We start from the raw sequence: 19,044 nt of genomic DNA, 5'->3' as shown, positions 1-19,044 counted from the left end.
TCTTTCGGTGTGATTTTAAAAAATGTGTCGATGTGCTTTATGTGATTGATCACATTAGTAATCGTTTACAGCTGCTCGTTGATGTGATCGCATGATCAGTTTCCTATCTACCTATAGTATTGCAGTTGTACTTAAATCTAGGTGTGAATGGAGTCGAAGTATGACCGAGAAGAGTTAGGAAGAGCACTGTACGAGTGAAGAACGAGACAGTAATACTAATCAGATTTACTGTCATGTGGAGAGATGAATAGTGAAAGTAAAATGCTTGTATAAATCTCTTCTTTTTTTTCTGGTTGGCCTGTTTTTAAAAATTAGGCCGGGTAGGCTGTTACTGTACAAAGCATTACTTTCCAATACTTCCTGGAAAAGTTTTATTCAAAATCGTCTTTGCCGGATGTTCATCTTTTACCCTTTGCTCGTGTCCATACCACAGCAGTGTGTTCCCTTGCTCTTTGTACACGACATTTCCTATGTAGCTCCTTTCTCATGTTCACTTAGCTTTATCCCGTAGGGTGGCTCCCTCTATTTTCCTTAGCATATTCTCTAGGAATTTCACTGGAAACATCTGAAGCAAATGGTTTTTTCTGAATCCAGGATATCTCTTGTGCGGCCAAAAAGACATCCCCATGTAACATTCCCGGCAGGTTTTTTTCTCACTGCAAAATTTTTCTTGGACTGACGATGTATGGGTCAAATTCGACCTAGAAATGTACATAATTAGGTTAATAATTTTAAATTTAAACCCCCGTGACTCTTCATCTTATCTTATGTTTCTATTGCTTGCATTTAAAAACATTTGGTATTATCTAGGTTGAATCCTTTATTTCCTACTGCGGCGGCCTGCCAGCCCCTGAGCACTCTGACAATCCACTACGATACAAATTCAGGTAAGATCTTTTATAAATATTTCCTGTGTTGGTACATGCGGCTATAATTCTTAGAATGTAACAAAGAAGGTTATTAAATCTTTCATCAGAAAGATATTTTTACCTCATTTTGATATTTTATAATAATTTTGTAGTTGCGGGAAATAACGTGGGCTTAACATCGACGGGCAGTGGGTTTTGCTGAAACTAAATAAATGCTTATAAAATGTACATTTTTGGATGAATTCCCGAAATATATCCAAGCTCACAAGGAAGCTCAAGAGGAATTATTTTCCTGTCAAATTACCTTAAGAAAATTCCCAGAAGTGGAAGAAAGCTGAAATGAACTGAATATTTTTAAGTTTAGATGAAAATATAAGAAAATAGACTAATTAATCACTTTTCTTTGCAGTCTACCTCATTCAAGTGTGAATTTCCTCGCGTAATACCTTCCACATTCATTGGCACTGACACAGGGGCATCGTGGCTAGTAACTCTTAGGGGGAGGCATTGCTTGAAAATTTTCCGACAATGGGTTTGAATTAGAATTATGACGTCATCAAGCGCGTGCGCTATTTTTAAATAAAGAAAGACATGGTAAACAACATGCATCTTCTGCAGCATCACTTTTACTGATTGCAATAAGTCGGTAAGAGAAAAGCCAGAGTCCGTATTCGAACATTGGATAATCATAATCATCAGTAATCAGTATCTATGATGAACAGTGAAACTCGCAATAGGGCTGTTACTTAGATAATTAATGCCTTAAGATCCTAAAGAAATGAAAAGTTTCCTTAGCAATTGTGAGTCAACAAACTTGCCGATAACGATGTTATAACTGATAATCAAATAAACCAACATTTATTTAACCTCTTGGCCCATTGTTGATCGTAGTCTGTTTTCTACAGACTTGACGTTTAAAAAGGTGCACTCGCATTTAGTAATACCAATCGAGAAGCTTGCCATTTCCTGTAAAAACGTACAGATTTTGATAGGCAGACTGTGAAATAGATAAACACGAGTTTTACTGTCTTCAAAAACATTTTCTGTTTTTTATCTACCACCTTATGCTCATTAGTTCCTTTGAACTTTCTTGCTTTTTAAACCGGTCTACTGTCGAATGTTAGAGATGGCTGTGGTTCTTTTTACTGCGACTATTACAGTGTACTGTGTAATATTCCAAACATTTAAGCATACCTTGTTTTGCTTTAGCTGGAGCCCAAACGACACACTTTTGACGCTGCTTAATGGCGCAAGGTTTTTAAAGAATGGACAGGTATGTTCCTTCTCAATGGAATCCTGTGGTACTTCTTGTATTTTCATTAAGTGGAGTGTATTTTAACCTGATCTTGATACAAACAAGGAACTTTGATACTGTTTTAAGAATGTGACTTTTCTTAGTAACTTTTCAAGAGAAGTTCTTGAAAAAAATTTAGGTTAAGATCTTTGAGTTCTGTCCTTCTTCAAATCTGATATAAAATTTGGCATTATCGTTTTTGAAATTCGAGCGCTTTTTGGATTTATTTTTACATAAAGTTAACGTTTTCCATTTGAAAGTTGTCAGTTGACTGTGCTGTACGAAAATGTTTGCGTAAAAAATATTCCCCAAAATTCAATTCTAAATCTGTGAATACAGTACGAGGACGGCTCAGTGGTTAAGGGCGCTGACCACAGACCGAAGGGTCCGTGGTTCATGTCCCTGGCATTACCATATTTTCACGCAGAATGAGGAGAAATGCCAGCTCTCTGTAATTCCAGGCGTAGGAATCACGAGGTGTGGTCATATTTAGAGGGAGGACCAGGACACTGCTCGATAAGCATAAGCTTCTCGGTGTCCTTAAAACTACTTTCGGATGCTAGGTAGAGACAAATACAAATACCATTTCATAAACATATTTTTCCTTTTATTGACATCAAATAGTAAAATTAGCATAGCTCCTGTCAAAGTTTATAAGCTATTACTGGTCAAATAATAGTCTTATATCTCACAAATAATTTGATTTTAGCTAATGGAAATCGAGCCTGGAATGTTGCTGGAGAATGTATCACCCCTGGATATTTTCCCAGGATTTCATCTGGAGGGATACCCAAATAGGGATTCTACCAAATACGTACAGTCTTTCAACATCCCTGAAGTCAAGACAATGTTACGAAGCGCAATACGATACCATGTGAGTTTCCTCTGTCAGCAGTAACTAAAGCAAGGGTTTTTTCAAAGTGATCTCTGATATTCCCGTCTGAAATCTAGGCAAAAAAATATGAATGTAAATCTATGAATACTTGCTGAAAGTGGCAAGACGTCAATCATACTTCGTTTTCACATTAGTTTATTATGTTGGCAATTATCGTTATGGTTATAATACATTTGATGGCTATAATTTTCTATTTATAAAAATTCCCTTTTATTTGTTTATCAAGTAATTTTTTGACTCATTGACTCAATTCTTTTAGCGACTCATTGAGATAGGCCTTTTCTAAGAAAATGAGTGGTGTTGTTTAGTGCAATTGAGGGGCGAAGACAAAGACGACGAGGATATTATGATGATTATGATGATTATGATGATGGCTGTTCAGCTGATTTCAATACTTATTCTATTTGACCCGTACTACAATTCCATTATTACAGGGTTACGCAGCAGTGTGTCGTGGAATTTTGTCGCTTGGTCTTTTGAAAAAGGACCCTTATCCGGCAAATATGGTTGGAAAAACCTCGTCTTGGGTAAGGTTATCTCAATTTCTTGCTTTGTAAATTGAACAGTCTTCGTTTGTTGAATCACTCAAGGCAGCTCCTATACAACTATAGTAAAAATTCTTTTCTTCGTTTTATAGAAAGATCTTATGAACCTCCAATTTGGAAGATTCACTTTATCAGAGAAAGAGCTTGAAATACTCGTAAGAGGCAGATTGCAAAACGACGAAATTGCTTTTCAAGGTGTAAAAGGGTAAGCATCTTAAATTTATGTAAGATATCATCAAGTAAAGCACTTTTTTCCCGAATCCTTTTGGATCCTTAAATTTCGAGGCGTGTGAGTATTAATCACCAGAAGCCAGAAAGGTGGTCCTCCTCCTCTCATGACTCACCATATTCCTCAACGGATCATATGATTAACGACTTTCCAAACTTTACTCAAGAAAGCAATGGAATAAGAAACAATGTGTGCTTGTTTCATTTAATTTGTTCGTTTCTAATAATATCCATTTGTGGTCATCAGTGTCATAATGTAAATAGGAACTATGGACTCCCTGCGGAGCAATCTATATAATCTCGTTTTTGTTATGTTTATGTTTGATTACAATGAGCCAGTCGTACTGTCTTCTCGATTACTCTATTGAGAATTAGTCCCAACAAAAGATGTATTAAGCTTTCAAGATTACGCAATTTTCAGGTGAAAACGAGGCTTTCGGCCCCCCTTAATTAACAGACCATAATTCAATTTTGAGCATTAATTTTGAGCAAGAAATATGTTTAATTAACTTTAAGACTTTAGATTATTTCCATTTAATCCCCTTATAAAAATCCTATCCAGGAAGTGGGCCTGCGAGTGCACCAGCCCTTGACTGCCTGGAGAATACTTCTCTTTAAGGTCGGTGGCAACAATGGGAAACTGTTTCCCGGCTGATGCACCTGCCCGCAAGACGACTGTCTCCGGGGGAAAGCTGGAAAGCAGAAATTGGAAAGGAAAAAAATTTTGTCAAGATAGAAAGAAAAAAGAGAGGAGTGGGTGGGTGGGGAAGCTTGTAAAGCGTATCTATCTGTCTCGTTCTGCTTGCAGAATGAGAGTGCACTAGCTATCGTGCTATGTGGGCGTACCATCACCACATGGAGAAATTAAGGGAACGGAAAAACTATTGTTAACAGGACAATAGGTAATCAAGTCACGTGTGGTATTTTCTTCTAGTGGATTAACTCTGTTTAAACAAGTCTAAACAACATTTAAAAGGTTTTTGCATTGATTACTTTCATATACGCCAAAACGAGACTTCAAACACTAAAAAGAGGCTGATGGCTCCCCAAAATCCCCGTATAACATTGATTTTCGAAATCAGCACCCTCGAATTGACCAAAAGCAATTGGTTCCATAAATTTCGCTCTCGGGCGACCATTCCCCTATTCTCTGCCTGGTCTACAGAGCTCCAAATTTTGAAATAAGCTTTTATGACCTTGGAAATATAGGGAATAATTACCGATTCGCAGCAGGATTTCGGATTTCAACCTGTGAATTAGAAGAGATCATTTTCAAATGGTTGTGCAGACAAGATCTTAACGTTTGAATGAATTTCCTCACGAGCATTTTGTTGTCTTTTCCCTGCTAGACTTGGCCTACTTTCAGAAGAATCAGTTCAGATAGGACAAACGCCATTTGATACACTATCAACGCATTTATCTCGTATTCTGGAATACAGTACATCGCATCACTTTTCTTTATCAATTTTAAAGACTACCCTTTTTGCCACTTAGGAAATTTTAGACTCTAGATCCCGCCATGGATGATGATATGTTGCTTTTCAATAAGAAATATCTCAATTTTTAAGCAGTGGCGACCTTAAGAGGAATCAGCATTCTAAAACAATTGGTTGATTTTTCTAAATCAGAACAACTCTACCATTAGCCAGAACCAGTGCTGATTATTTTTCATCAAAATTCTCTTCGGAAACTCCTTATTATAATTCTTACACCCCTAGCCCCTATTTCACAGTATCTCCCTCTTTCATGTATGAAAATGCTATTATAAACATAGCTTTGATTTCAAGCAAAAGTTGCTTAAGTCAATGTTGACTGGAATATATTTTTTAAGATCATGGCTGACTTTTTCTTGACATATGATGTACCATACATCCTCGTGAATTCTATCAAATACTGAACTGACGTTTGTCTTTACAGGTAAAGGTGAACGGGATATCGTCTTGCTTCGCCTTCAAATTAGAGAGTTTAAGAACAACGGGAAAAGGGTACCTTACCTGAGCTTATTTTGATTGTAATAATATAAACAAGGTGTTAAGATAATTGTATATGAGATCGGATGTGAAAATTTAGGACATTTACAGAACTGTTGTAAATATGTTCGTATTTTATATGTGATAATACGATTGGTTAAAGTAAGGGGTTATCTACCCCAAAAGCTCACTTTTTAGTGCTTCTTCAAAAACAATCAAGTTGTCTCTTCAGGCCCGGCGTAACCGGGGGGGCCTGGGGTGGGGCTGGAGCTCCCCAATAATTTTCAAACTAAGGTATATTTTCTTTTGTAACAGTGTATTGAGTGAAAAGGAATACAGCCCCCCCCCCTAATATAAATTTCGTTCCGACGGCCCTACTCTATGTCACTAAACCTGTCTCTCTGAGGCTCTGGCACCCAGATTAGGATAGGCCATACTTCTAATGCAATGATTTTCCTTGCATCATTTTCTGCATTGTATCAACAAACAATTTAGCGTGTCAGTTCACCTTTGATCAAATGCAATGATTTGCCTCACAGGTGCAGCATGACATAAGTCTGGTCGAATACGGTGACCCGAATGGCTTTTCTGCAATGGCTAGGACTACCGGCATACCAACTGCGATTGCTGCGGATATGGTCTTAAATGGTAATGAAACTGTTGACCTGCATTACGAAGGAAAAATGATTCTGTCCCAATATTTCCTCTCTTTTGTCATGGACTCGCACTTTGCCCGCCATTAATGTCTCCAGAAAAGACACCTCCCTCTAGTCTAGATAATTGACACAGCCTTGCAACAGACTGTTAGCACAAAATAGAGATCTCTATTCTGTGCTTTTACTCTACTCTCATCTCACAAGGGTCCTCCGTGCAAGTAGCCCCCTCTTTGCTACCTGACATCTCCTTAAAACCGAAAATTGATCTGACGGTGGCCCGAAACTCTAAGCAACCATTCTTAGGTTCGACGTTAAGACGCATTTATGTTACTGAACATCATGCAAAAGGTGATTTGTAACAAGCAATGTTTAAATGGACTTGAAGTAACGATCATTGCGTGCATTTTGCATATATTAAAAGAAAAAAAGTTGGTTCTCAAGTCTTGCGTCGGGACTAGGCCCTTTTTTCCGTAATCCTAATGCGAGATCAAAGTCAATACCCCCACTTACTCCTACCCCGACTCTGGTTATTATAATAATAAGCCAGACGGTTAATTACGTATAATATCTTCCTTTTAAGGTGAGATCTTGCAGACTGGAAACGTCACACCTTTTGCAAAAGGAATATACAAGCCAATGTTAAAAAGAATTCAGGCAGAAGACATTTGTTGGACTCACAAAACAACAGAGTTGTGAGCTGTGGTAATGGAAGTTTTGCTTAGTTATTTTATGAAACATTGCATGGTATTTACTAAACAATTTTATTTCATTTAATATTTAGTTGTTTTTATAGCTTTGTACATGTTTTATAGAGGGCAGTTAACTATTAGAAGCTTCTAGCGTCCCTACCTTGGGTGTAAGAGCATCTAAAGAAAAGAAGGGCAAGCAAGGTTTCTGCTACATTTCAATGTTGGAGGGGCACAGACAGAATGGGACTCCATTATGTAAAGAGGATTTTTTACAAAAGTAAAGAAATCAGCATTTCTTAGAAAAAAGGCTTTAAAGAAACGTGGTGGAATACAAAGCAGGCTCTGGAAGCCGAAGTATAGCATCGTATTCCTTGAACACCTCTGGTCGGCTTGGGGAGAAAAAGAAAAATGAATTAAAACCATTGCATAAGTATCAAATTTATGCAGATATCTTCCCTTCCAAACCCTTGTTTGTATTTTATGTTGGTATTTTAAGGCTCAACCAACTGGTTTTTTTATCATTTCCCTATTAAATTGAACATTGTCGCGAAAAATGGTTGAAAAACCTCAACTTTTTCATGTTTGCTTAGACCCTCACAGTGTTATCTATTTACTAGCAGCAAATCAAGTATATCCTTATATTAATTTGCTTTTTTTTAGAAATCTTTAATGTATTTTGTTCTCACCGGTATTGCACTCCTCATTATTTATGTTCATAGTTATTGACCTAATCTTAATGAAGTTTCTTTGCACCGTCGATATAGAGGCTATCAAGTAAACTTTATTCTTTATTTATGGGATTTACTGAGCCTGCACGCGGACCCGACTGGTTTTCCAACAGACGAGTTTAGTTACCTGAAACGTTGAAGTTGAATTGGAAATTCTAAGTTTCCTATGAATTGGGCCTGATAAGCAATGTTATCCTACCTTGTTATCCCAAGGTGTTATCCCACCTTTCGGCCTAGAAGCTGGAAGATGGGGTGAAATCATAGCATGTTTATACACAAGCTTTTTTTCCACCTCTTAGCTCTCCCGGTCATTTTTTCGGCATGAAATCCCTTTCACCTTCCAGCCAGATCTGGCAAGCTGACACCATAATCTGATTTGCCCCGTTTAGAGCGTTTCTCTTATAAACACAAGATAGAGACTGTAAAGCATTGTATAGAAAGACTGGATCTCACCTCTCAGTCCATAGACTTATATATACAGACGTTAAGTCTTTAAAAAATGTGGTTCAATTGCAAGGTCTCATCTCAAAGACCGCGGAGCATATTACGTATTGAAGGGCTTAAAACGTTTTGGGGAGGCTTAAGAGACCAAGAGCAAGGCAAACTTCTGTATGGGTTTAAATGCAATTTGGAGGTTCTGGAATCAGTTTCGCTTCCTATATTCGTCTTGAAAAGTTATATTAAGATCATCAATGTTGATAATATCACCGCTAGTGTTAAATATGAGAATCAACTGCACTACCGCAAGTGTTCGAAACTACACAATTCATATCCATTTTGACCCCATGGAAACTTGTTTGTCAAGACTTATCTCAACATGTCCAAACTTGTTAGACCCCGCTGGACCTCAGTTTGTTTTCGAAACTAATTTGCAATTGAAGAGATAGTGCAAGAGAGCTGGCTACTCAATTTAAACTGCAATACTTCATCATGGCTCAAGAAGGAACATCTTCAATGTACACGCGCATTCTCAAGGTTGGGTTTAAATCTTGCCTAATTCTAAGCACCGCTGCACTCTTGTTGGCTTACAGAGATGTTAGTGTGAAAGAGCTAGTTATAGCAGAACATATAAACACTTTAAACTTGAAGCTGCCAGAACGTCAAACTGTGGCGATTCGTTCAAAACGAAGTTTTGGATTCGATGATGCTTTCGGAAATCTTCATAAACGCCTTGATTTCCTAGAAAAAAGGTATGTTGATTTTCAGCAAATAATCTGCTGCAGAAGTCAGTTAATCTTAAAGCAGAAGAATTCTTAAACTTTTTTTCCATCCAGTCCGAATAAGCTTCGCTCTCAAATTGAATAGATCACCCGTTTTAGCATCGAGCTTTGAATAGGCCCCTATCCTGAATAAGCACCATTCTCGAACACCCTCCTACGCCCACTAGTGCACATAGATTTGAACAAGGGTTTTTAAGATAACATGGAAAAGCAGAAGCAAGGGGCGACCGACATAGACCCCCGACCGCCACGAATTGGCCCCCTTGCTGAAGAGTGCAAAAGAAAATTGAAACACGAATCGGCAACTTCTGTTTTGATGTAGACAGATTTTAAACCCTCAAGGGGTACTCGTATATTTTTAGGTTTTAGGGGGTGCTAAGGTTACTTTGAATATCTTGCTTCGGCGGCTTAGTTATAAATGCCGCCGATTTTCGTAACAAGGTAGTCAAGCGTGAGGGTGGATAGGCATCGAAAGGGTGGACTTTCCCTCACTTCAAAACCTACAAGATCAGTGGCTGACTTAAGGGGGGGGGGGCAACTAGGGGTAGATGCCGCTCCCTCGACGAGTTGAAGCAAGTCTTGCGCCCCTTCTTTGGAAATTGTGCATCCCTTTTGAAGAATGAGAATCAGGTGAAAAAGTTTCTGAGACCGACAGGTTAATTTGCTTCAAGGATTACCTCAAAGTTTTGTTGTTTATTCCGAAAATGGTTCTGAAATTTTTGTATAAAGCGTACTCTCGTCATCAATTTTTTGAAAATTTTTCAGCGCCCCCATTACCAACTGCTCCTCCTTCAAGTTTGCTCTGGATCCGCCCCTGTACAAGGCTGAATCTGAAAAGTCCTCTCGGTTCCATCAGCATGTCGACGTTTTCTACTCTAAAAAGTTTTGTACAGAAAGCTAAAGTTTGGTTCTGTGACTTTCATTTGCTCTAGATTCAAACAGAGTAGTGCTTTTGACAAGTTTGGGAACTCAACATATGCAGCACTTCTACCATTTCTTCAAGGGCCAAGAGGTCCACCAGGAACACCCGGTGAAAAAGGAGATCGTGGCCTGCGAGGTTAGTTTAATTCAAGCTAAAAGCCAATAGTGATTTAACTGCGTTCTATGCCCGATTGTAAGCTAAAAAACTGAATTTTTAATCAAAAAATTTCAAGTGGCCATTGGACACATTCTAATCATAAAACTGATATTCTGAATTTCCTAGGAGAAAGAGGGAGTCCTGGCAGTTTTGGAGAGATGGGCCTGAAAGGTGATCACATTGACCATAATGCCGAAGCATCTGGGGGCTCTGTTTACATCCGTTGGGGTAAAACGTCGTGCCCAGAGAAAACAAAAGCAATGCTCGTCTATTCAGGTATGTTAGTTAATTCTCAATTTCAATCCATCTGCTCTGTACATTTTCTTAAGAAACTAAACTCGTGTTTAGCATCAAGCTTCTTAAATCTTTTGTTGGTTTAGTGCTAACATTTTTTAAAGATCCCTTAAATACCAAATTCTTAAGAGGGTGTTTTAGAAACCCAACGGCGCAGGTTGGAAAGTGGGGGATCCAAGGAAAAATGTAACAGTCATAACAAAAGATTTTGAAAAAGATTTTTTGTTCTGCAGATAATGGGAGGGGCATGCCCGCGCCCCTTTCTTCGTCGTAGGCCCTGCACAAAAAGGTGACATACTCTCGTTAAAGGCAATCTGTCTCGTTGTGGATTGGTTAACGAGAAGAATAGCTGGAACAATAGCCTAAACACGATTCCAGCGCTTCGCCATTTTTTTACAATGCGATAAATTAAAGGGGGACTGGAAACAATAAAAATCCCTTTGTTCTTAAAACCAATCAACGTCGTGACAGATTGCCTTTAAGTCGCTCATAAGTGGCTTTCTTCATTTTGAGAACTGGGACCGAGATCAATGTTGTAAAAATGGAAAGTGGGGCAATCCATGGACCTTATTTTCTTGGCATAACATTTCACGCTACAGATTGTATGCATATCAAATTTTGCAGACCTACACTCGTCAATAACCTTTTTCATTTCGAGGACTGGGACCGAGATCAATGTTCTAAAAATGGAAAATGGGGCAAACCATGGACCTTATTTTCTTGGCATAACATTTCACGCTACAGATTGTATGCATATCAAATTTTGCAGACCTACACTCGTCAATAACCTTCTTCATTTCGAGGACTGGGACAAAGCTCAATGTTCTAAAAATGGCTTGTGTCATATTTTACGCGATTGTTGCAAGATTCAAAATTTATGCAAATGGATTTTTCGTCCCTATTTCTTCCCTCAATCATAGAAACTCATTTATCCCCGTTTATATCACATGGTCCTGTTATTCATATTGCCAATTCATTTTGCCATAGGTATATCAGCTGGTCAGAGCTCTGGCCATACAGGAGGGATGTCAAACACATTATGCCTGCATTCAAACCCCAAATTTGGGAGTTATTCAGATTCTGTGGATACCTTACAATGGATTTATAGCGTTGAATACGAGATCAGTGCATTCAATCCTTTCAAGAGGCAATTGCACAACCATGATGCTCCTTGCGCTGTTTGTCACGTGGCGACTCGCGGTGCCAAAGCAATGATTCCCGGTCGCATCACTTGTCCATCCGGCTGGACAATGGAATATAAAGGATACCTGATGAGTGAGACGTACCAGAGCCAAGGCCGTACCACTGCGGTTTGCGTTGATGAAGATGCAGAAGCATATCCTGGAACGTATTCTGACGGCGGCGGGAGTTTATGGTACTTGGTTCAAGGTATTACGAAACCGTATATTTCCGGACGCGAACTCACATGTGTTGTCTGCACACGATGAGCTTTGATAATGTATATGTTTATGTTATGTTAGAATAGATAAAGAGAATATCATAATAATGCCTAATACGGTATGCATTAATGCCTAATATGGCATTAATTAATGCCTAATATGGCATTAATTACCATAAAACTTTGGTGACAGAATATCAATATTTTCAAAATCGTGCTCGGGAAGCAATGATTATGGTGTCTAGCATCTGGAACTAGCTGATGAATAACATGGTTCATCCTTTATTTTGACAGCCCCCCAGACCCTTACCTTGTCGGCAAATCTTCAAAATTGAAGTTTTGTCGGCAGCCTCTTGGAAACTGGCAAATTTTCAGAAGAAAGAAAGACAATTTTGCCATTTTCAAAATATATATTATCTGTTGTTGATGACAGCACCAGTCACTGTTGCTAAAGATGAACGCACATTTGGGGTCATCCATAAAGTACGCACTCAGGGGGAGGGGGGAGTCGATAAAAAATTGTACACTTGCATACACGTGAGTACGCTTAAGAACTTCCTAAACGTGAAATATGAGCCTTGCAAGCTTGCTCATTCATTGTTCATATGACAGAGATTTTAGTAGGAAGTTTGTTGCATATTTTCATCCTACCTAAAATCTGCTCTGTTTGATGAACTTCCGATAAAAACTATGTGAAAGGCTTTGCCTTTTAGAAAGCTAAATACAATAAGTTCAATGTTAAAGAATCTGCTTCGATGTGCTTCACATGATTACATAAATTAGACAACTGCATTAACATATATTATAACAAGGAATGGTCAGTATGGGCAATTCCCTGAATTCCCCTGGAAACTCTCAATTATTTGTATTATACCATGAAACGGGAGGGAGGGGCAAAAAAGATATAAGCATACGCAGTGTACGCAAAAAGGGGGGGGATATGCGAAAAGCGTACATGTGCGTACAAGGAGGGAGGGAGGGTTAACAATTGGCTCTCAAACTGCGTACGTACTATATGGATGACCCCTTTAGCCGACTGATACTGGTGAAAACCTAACGAGAATGATTGATGGTCGTACAAACTCTCTCATAATAAAGGACAGGCGCGGTCTGGCCCGGGTGGCAAAATCCAACAGAATCATTCTTCATCAAAGTTTTCAAGAGGATCAACAGCAGAATTTTCTGGACATTTCACAAAACACATTTTCGCAGATTTAGTATTTCAGGAAGTTTCGCGTATCAATCATCCGCTTTTTTAGGCCATAAACGCTAAAAAATGCAAACGTTTCTTCCCTTGAAAGTTTCTTCCCGTGAAAATTTCTTTCCGCGAAAGTTTCTTCCTTGAAAGTAGCAAGCAACAGATAAAGGCTTTCTTTCAAGTTCTTCTTTTCTCTGAAACCCTCTGAAAAGTGTATGCTTAAAAGTTATATTGAAGTTCAACGTGTTTAGAATTACAGAGTTTGATACAGACTAAGGAATCTATATCATTTTAAGTTCTCTCAATGATGTTTTAGTGTGAATAAGTTTGTAGATTACTAGATTTCAAATTGTAGACAAGATACTAACCTAGACAAATGAAAAGATGACACATAACAGAAAAGAACATGCAGGTTGAATTTTTGATTACTTTCTTGGTTCAATTTTCGAATATTATATATAATAGGTTCGCTTGAAAATATTGCTAAAAGTTTTAGACTAGGATTTTTTTTCGAACTGTTATTAGAGTTTCTTGGAGTTACAAATAGAACCATTGTTTTGCTGTTATTGTGCAGAGTTTAACTGCATACATAGAATCCTTGATTTACATAGAGAACCAGAACCGTCAATAATTGTTTGGACTGAGCATATTTTAGCCTTTTCTCGCATTAGAGGGTGTGGCTCGAAAAGTTTTTCTACCACACCCTGAACCAGGACCTTTTGGTTTGCTAGTCACCCTGAAATTATGACGCTGAGCAAAACTGAAATATAACAGAATTAAGTGCTGAACAGTAAACAATAAAAACTATACATTTTAACAGTTACAGACAGTTACATAGATATTTTCCTTCGTTTTAAAATAATCTGCAACCTCAAAATTCCTGAGAATAAATATTCGCGAATTTTATCAATAATAATCATAATCATTTAAGAACCATGCTCGTACCTGTTGCCACACCCATTTTGTCGGCAAACTATTTGCACCCCCCCCCCCCCCCCCTCCATAAAAATTTTCTAGCGACGGCCCTGTGTCATATTAGCAGGAGAGCGTTCCCTGACCATAACCGATCTGTGATTGGCTAATACAATAGAAAGAATAGAAAGACCGATCTTTGGTATGTTTGAAACTAGGTTAACCGATTTATCCTATCTTGAATCGCTAGTTCCGCTGTCAAGGAGCCATGGAGGGGGGCCCGGGGGTGTTGAATACACAACAGAGAGTCTTAAACACAATCGCAGGTGTGTTTTGTGCGGCCGTGGGTGTGGTTGTGAGTGTGGATTTTAAAAGAAGCGTAAAGCACATCCCTCCTTTTAACCATTTAAGGAATACGTCGAAATACGTTATATGAAAATCAGCCTTTAGGAACAGAAAAGAGCAAAACGGAAAGATATATATCGTTGATCGCTGGGCATGATCCCCGATACAGAGCATTAAGTCCAGGTAACTCCACCCTTGTTTAGCAGGGCTGCCGAGAAGTGGGGGCAAGGGGGGCTAATTGCCCCAAGGCCTCGAGGTCTAAGCAGCCTAATAAAGTACGGAATTCTGTTTTAATATGGAATCGACTAGAAATTACTGAAGTACTTAATATACGTAGATTTTAAAACATCTTGATTGCACATGAAATGGTGCAAATTTCATAATGGTTCCAATAGGAAATTTCTTCAGGTCTTCTAAAACTTACCCCATTCTAAAATACAATTGGCGATGCGCAAAAGAGCTATCACAACCAACAATTCCTTGAACGAGTTTTTTTTAATACACAATTTTAACTTGAACAAACTTCAAATGAATTTATTTATCATATACTCACCGACATAGCCCCTAGCTTAACAAACCTGAGAGCGATTATGTTCACAGCCGAAAACATATATCAGTTAATTTCAATTCACCACAACTCTTAAATTCGAGGGGCCCCGAGAAAATTTTTTATTCTAAGCTAAGTTTCATAAACGTTTTAAAAGACTGCAAGAAAAGACTGAAAGAAATATTCTACTTCTGGTGAAGGAAGTTCCTCTATGCTGAAAAAGTAAAAAAAAAGAATGAACGTTTTCCCTTATGCCTAATCAGGCACCTTGCTCCAGTCAAAAAGTGGGGTGGGGGCTGAAAAGGGCATGAAAGGAAACTTTTTAAGGCCAGGCCCTTTAGAACTTCGGAAAATGCCCTTTTAGAAAAGTCTTGCTTATTCCACTGATTTTTTATAAACCATCTGATTCAGAGAAGATACCAATAACAATAAAAATGAAAGGGATTTGCTTGGGGATAATAAAATCCCAAGCTAACCAAGTTAGAAAATACATCGTATAATTAACCAAAAAACCTAGAAAAAACCTAGAAAATAAACAAAAAGGGTTCCCAGTCAAGAAGAACTGCTACTACTTAGAATCCATATCCAAAGTTGCGTTATGTAAACTTTCTAAAAAATGGGGATGGGGGCTAAAACATCTGCAAGCCAGATGGCTGCGCGGTGCTTGTGCCTAATGGCAGAAAATTTTGATTCTCTGAGCGTATTAGACCCCAATAAAATATTCCAAAAGTTTGCAGTAATTAATGGGGCCCCAATCAACTTGGGCCCGGGACACCAACAGATGTAAATGCAGCCCTGTACAAATAGACATTTGATATTTAGAATGATAAATTTTAAAAAGTAAAAGTGCTTTCTGTTCTTTCTTAAAGCCTCTTTTGTGCATGCCGTTTTAACAAATGTTTTCGCGATAACAATGAAGAAGATCGGATGGCAGAGAAAGGTGTCTACATTATATCCATGCCATACATCCAAACAAAGAGTTGTTCGAGAAGCGGTTGGAAAACGGCCTGTTTTTTTGATAGGTGGTTTGCTGTTGCGTACATAAATTTTTCCCAAGATAAGCGAAGAATTTATACCTTGTATAGTAAGCATATAACCATATTTAGCTCAAACTTAACTATTTCAAGATGAGACAAGCTGGAATTGTAGTGACGACTGCCTCTTGCCCCCAAACAGTAATCAAACAAGAACCCGCTTATTCTCGACCTCAAATCGGGGGATCTTACAACAAACAAACATACAAACTAGTGGGGAATTTTCCACCAGGCCCTTAAATTTCCCCACTAGTTTGCCCATGATTCCCCTCTTAGCAAATTCCCTTTTGTTGAAAATTGTTATAAAAAGCATGACTGCTGTTTATGTCATTGTCGTTTTATGTATGTGTCAAATTATATGTTACTTCTTCCCTATCATCGAAAATGCAAATCTCTGACTCTGTTTGATTTTCTCGCACTACACCAAAGCGAGGTAATGAAGTTCGCGGGAAAACTAATTGTCCTGGAAACATGTCTGAAATTGCGTCATTTTCCTGCAAACATGTCAAGATCTGAACTTCCGTCATTTTGTCTGGTTTATTTCACATGTTATTTTTTGCTGCATGTGAGTAAGGACTGACGTGCAAGACCTTGAAGCCTTATATACTATGCATACTCGTCCTTTTTCTTTTGTTTTTGCCATCAGTTGTGTCGCATTAAGAAAATTGCTCTTTTGTGTCAATTCCCAACCAGTGAAAATTTCTTAAAAGATCCCCTGACTCAGATTTATTCTGAATGGAGGACTTTTGAGACCTCCCAAATCCATCTAATTTTTTGACGTATAATTATTTCTCTCAAACTCTTAAAATACCATAATTATTTGCAGCCTCGTTTACACTTGTATATGTATTGTACAATGATATAGAAACGCTCCTATATCATTGGTATTGAATTCTTTAGCCACATCCTCAAGTCGGTCTTACGTCAGATTTCGTGGGGGGACCTTCTCCCCCCTCTTTTCTGATAGCTGTTTAAATCTGTAGTTGTTTCATGGGCGGGGCCAGATGGGGCTCCTGCGAAATGTTTTGCAAAAAAATGTTTTAAGAGAATAAAAGAACAGAAAAAAGTAAGAAAATAAAAGAGAATAATAGTGCGATAAATCCTTTCACAGTATTGCTTTATTTCAAAGGAACAAGCCGGGGTCTATGGTACCCCATAAAGTAACGAATTCCATTTTAAGACTGGAATTAATCAAACGTAAAAAACCATGCCTTAAAAATAACAAAATGTTTGCAAAAACGAACCGCAAGGAATATTTTGCAATGTATTTAAAGCTAGTCTAGAGGGTGTGGTTGCAAAAATTTTCCGCTCGCTTCGCTCGCAAGTAAGCCTCCTCTTTTAAATATACCTTGGACCCCCAACAACTTCTTGTCGGCCTTCCAATGTACCGCTAACATAACGAGTGCCCCATAAAATCATAGGCATAAAATATCCTGAAGCATTTCAGTGCGTTTTTCAAAAGTTGTAATCAACTCGAGCCCCCTCACTTTCAATTTCTTTGGCGCCGCCCCTGTGTTTGCAAAAAGTTCTGACGCTGCCTTAATCTAGTCCATGATTGACTTTCTGTACATAAAGCCTACCAGATTGACTAAAACAACAAGATTTTAAGGACTTTATGGTTTTAATTTCAGCAGGGATGAAACGTCTTCACACCCCAGATACTCTTTCATTTCAAATTTACTACCCTTGATAAATCTAAGTTTAGTCTTACTATTATTTTTAATATAATTCTTTATGATTATGATCATTTTTTCTCTAACAATTTTTTTCCACTGTTTTTTGGTTAAATTTTTTATCTGATTTTCTTTGAGGTTAATATCAATCATTTTTATGGGAAATTTAAACGTTTTTGCCCTTCATAAACTATCTTGGTCAATCTACTTTCGTTCATGTTTAACATTAATCTTGTCTCTTTTATTCTAAATTCCATAGGCATTAGGCCACATTCAAGGACTATTCCATCATATGACACTGATTGGGGTAGAGAGTTAATTATTGTTACTGCATCTTTTTGCAATTTTTCTAAGTCTTTGAATTGCTTATTAGTTACGTTAGTCCATGTTTCACATGCGTACGAAACTTTTGGCATCAAAATTGCTTCAATCAGTTTGAAACTGATTGAAAAACTTTTTTTTTGAGTGCCTCCTGCTTAATAAGGAATTTTATTTCTTTAATAACCCCCAAAGCAGAGTTTATTCGTTTACTGATGCACAAATCCAAGGTTCCTTTGTTATTTTTCAAGTCCCCGAGATATTTATATGACTCTACTTCTTTAATAGCTTGGCCATTTGAAATTAAAGTTTCTTTTTGGGCTTTTTTACTTTTTCTATATTGCATGATCATTTGTTCACTTTTATCCAAGGTAAAATTCAGGAGGTTTTTCTTTTAAATTTTTCAGCAATAGTAATCATTTCCTGCATTTTCTTATGAGATATGGAAGCAATTTATATATCATCCTGATAAAGTAGTTGGGGAATCAAAATGTCCCCAAAGTAAATTCCTAGGTTTTCTCTTTTTACTATTTGCATACTTTTATCAATATGATTGGCACAGATGGGGGCTGCCAAGATAGTTCCTTGTATAAAATTTTCTTTAATTCTAACCTGTCTTGTAATTCCACTAGGTGTGTGGATTTGAATGTATCCTTCATTGTTAAATTCGTAAACATTTTTAAGAAAGTTTTTTTTACCCCACTTCTATATATATCTATGTTGCAAGACTTTAGCCACAGCTTATCAAAAGCCTTCTCCAGGTCCAGGTAAACAAACTTCACTGAACATTTTAGATATTTGTAGTAATCGTTTATTGCTTGCCAAATAAACAAATGATCTAAGGTTGATCTACCCTTTCTTCCTCCTGCGGCTGCCTCTGAAAGCCCTTTCTCAATAACATTGGCACCGCGTTGTTATTTGCCTCTCGCTCTACCATTCATTGTTATGAAACGTCTCTTACATTTTGAGTAGGGGGGGGGGGGGGGGGCTCTAGGCAATTTGGCTAACTTTTATGGTAGTTCTTTCCCCATCATCTTTGATGCCACTACTTGAACATCGTAGTAGAGCAAAAATGAGGGGGCTGTTCTTTCCCCATCATCTTTGATGCCACTACTTGAACATCGTCGTGGAGCAAAAATGAGGGGGCTGTTC

The 19,044-nt window shown here is 38.0% G+C and overlaps 2 protein-coding genes across 3 annotated transcripts in view; both read left to right on the top strand.

The window, feature by feature from the left end:
* The window catches only part of LOC135692727 (alpha-aminoadipic semialdehyde synthase, mitochondrial-like), a 43,700-nt gene extending 35,225 nt beyond the window's left edge, over positions 1-8,475 (top strand). For both annotated transcript variants that reach the window (XM_065211008.2, XM_089112054.1), the window contains exons 17-25: positions 811-887; positions 2,079-2,142; positions 2,873-3,037; positions 3,493-3,585; positions 3,696-3,808; positions 5,181-5,269; positions 5,749-5,816; positions 6,341-6,449; positions 7,038-8,475. In XM_065211008.2, the coding sequence (XP_065067080.2) occupies positions 811-887; positions 2,079-2,142; positions 2,873-3,037; positions 3,493-3,585; positions 3,696-3,808; positions 5,181-5,269; positions 5,749-5,816; positions 6,341-6,449; positions 7,038-7,153 (894 nt within the window). In that variant the 3' untranslated portion in view covers positions 7,154-8,475. The remainder of the gene's footprint in view (positions 1-810; positions 888-2,078; positions 2,143-2,872; positions 3,038-3,492; positions 3,586-3,695; positions 3,809-5,180; positions 5,270-5,748; positions 5,817-6,340; positions 6,450-7,037) is intronic.
* A 191-nt stretch (positions 8,476-8,666) lies between these two features.
* On the top strand, positions 8,667-14,059 carry LOC135692725 (uncharacterized). The gene is made up of 4 exons (XM_065211006.2): positions 8,667-9,064; positions 10,027-10,151; positions 10,299-10,448; positions 11,454-14,059. Exons 1-4 carry the CDS (start codon positions 8,805-8,807, stop codon positions 11,912-11,914), a joined length of 996 nt encoding a protein of 331 aa, XP_065067078.2. The 5' UTR covers positions 8,667-8,804; the 3' UTR covers positions 11,915-14,059.
* Positions 14,060-19,044: the final 4,985 nt, after the last annotated feature.

This window comes from Rhopilema esculentum, chromosome 3, assembly GCF_057945365.1.
Source record: "Rhopilema esculentum isolate cy_ngs chromosome 3, ASM5794536v1, whole genome shotgun sequence".
Taxonomy (NCBI): Eukaryota; Metazoa; Cnidaria; class Scyphozoa; order Rhizostomeae; family Rhizostomatidae; genus Rhopilema; species Rhopilema esculentum.
The sequence above is the reverse complement of the archived record's forward strand: the minus strand, read 5'-3'. Positions and strand labels throughout refer to the sequence as shown.

What these genes read in the sequence shown, in the direction of transcription:
- LOC135692725 (XM_065211006.2), top strand. Translation starts at nt 8,805, where the DNA reads ATGGCTCAAGAAGGAACATCTTCAATGTACACGCGCATTCTCAAGGTT. An exon ending in CTTGATTTCCTAGAAAAAAG is followed by an intron (nt 9,065 to 10,026) that starts GTATGTTGATTT and finishes CATTTGCTCTAG; the next exon opens with ATTCAAACAGAGTAGTGCTT. An exon ending in AGCAATGCTCGTCTATTCAG is followed by an intron (nt 10,449 to 11,453) that starts GTATGTTAGTTA and finishes ATTTTGCCATAG; the next exon opens with GTATATCAGCTGGTCAGAGC.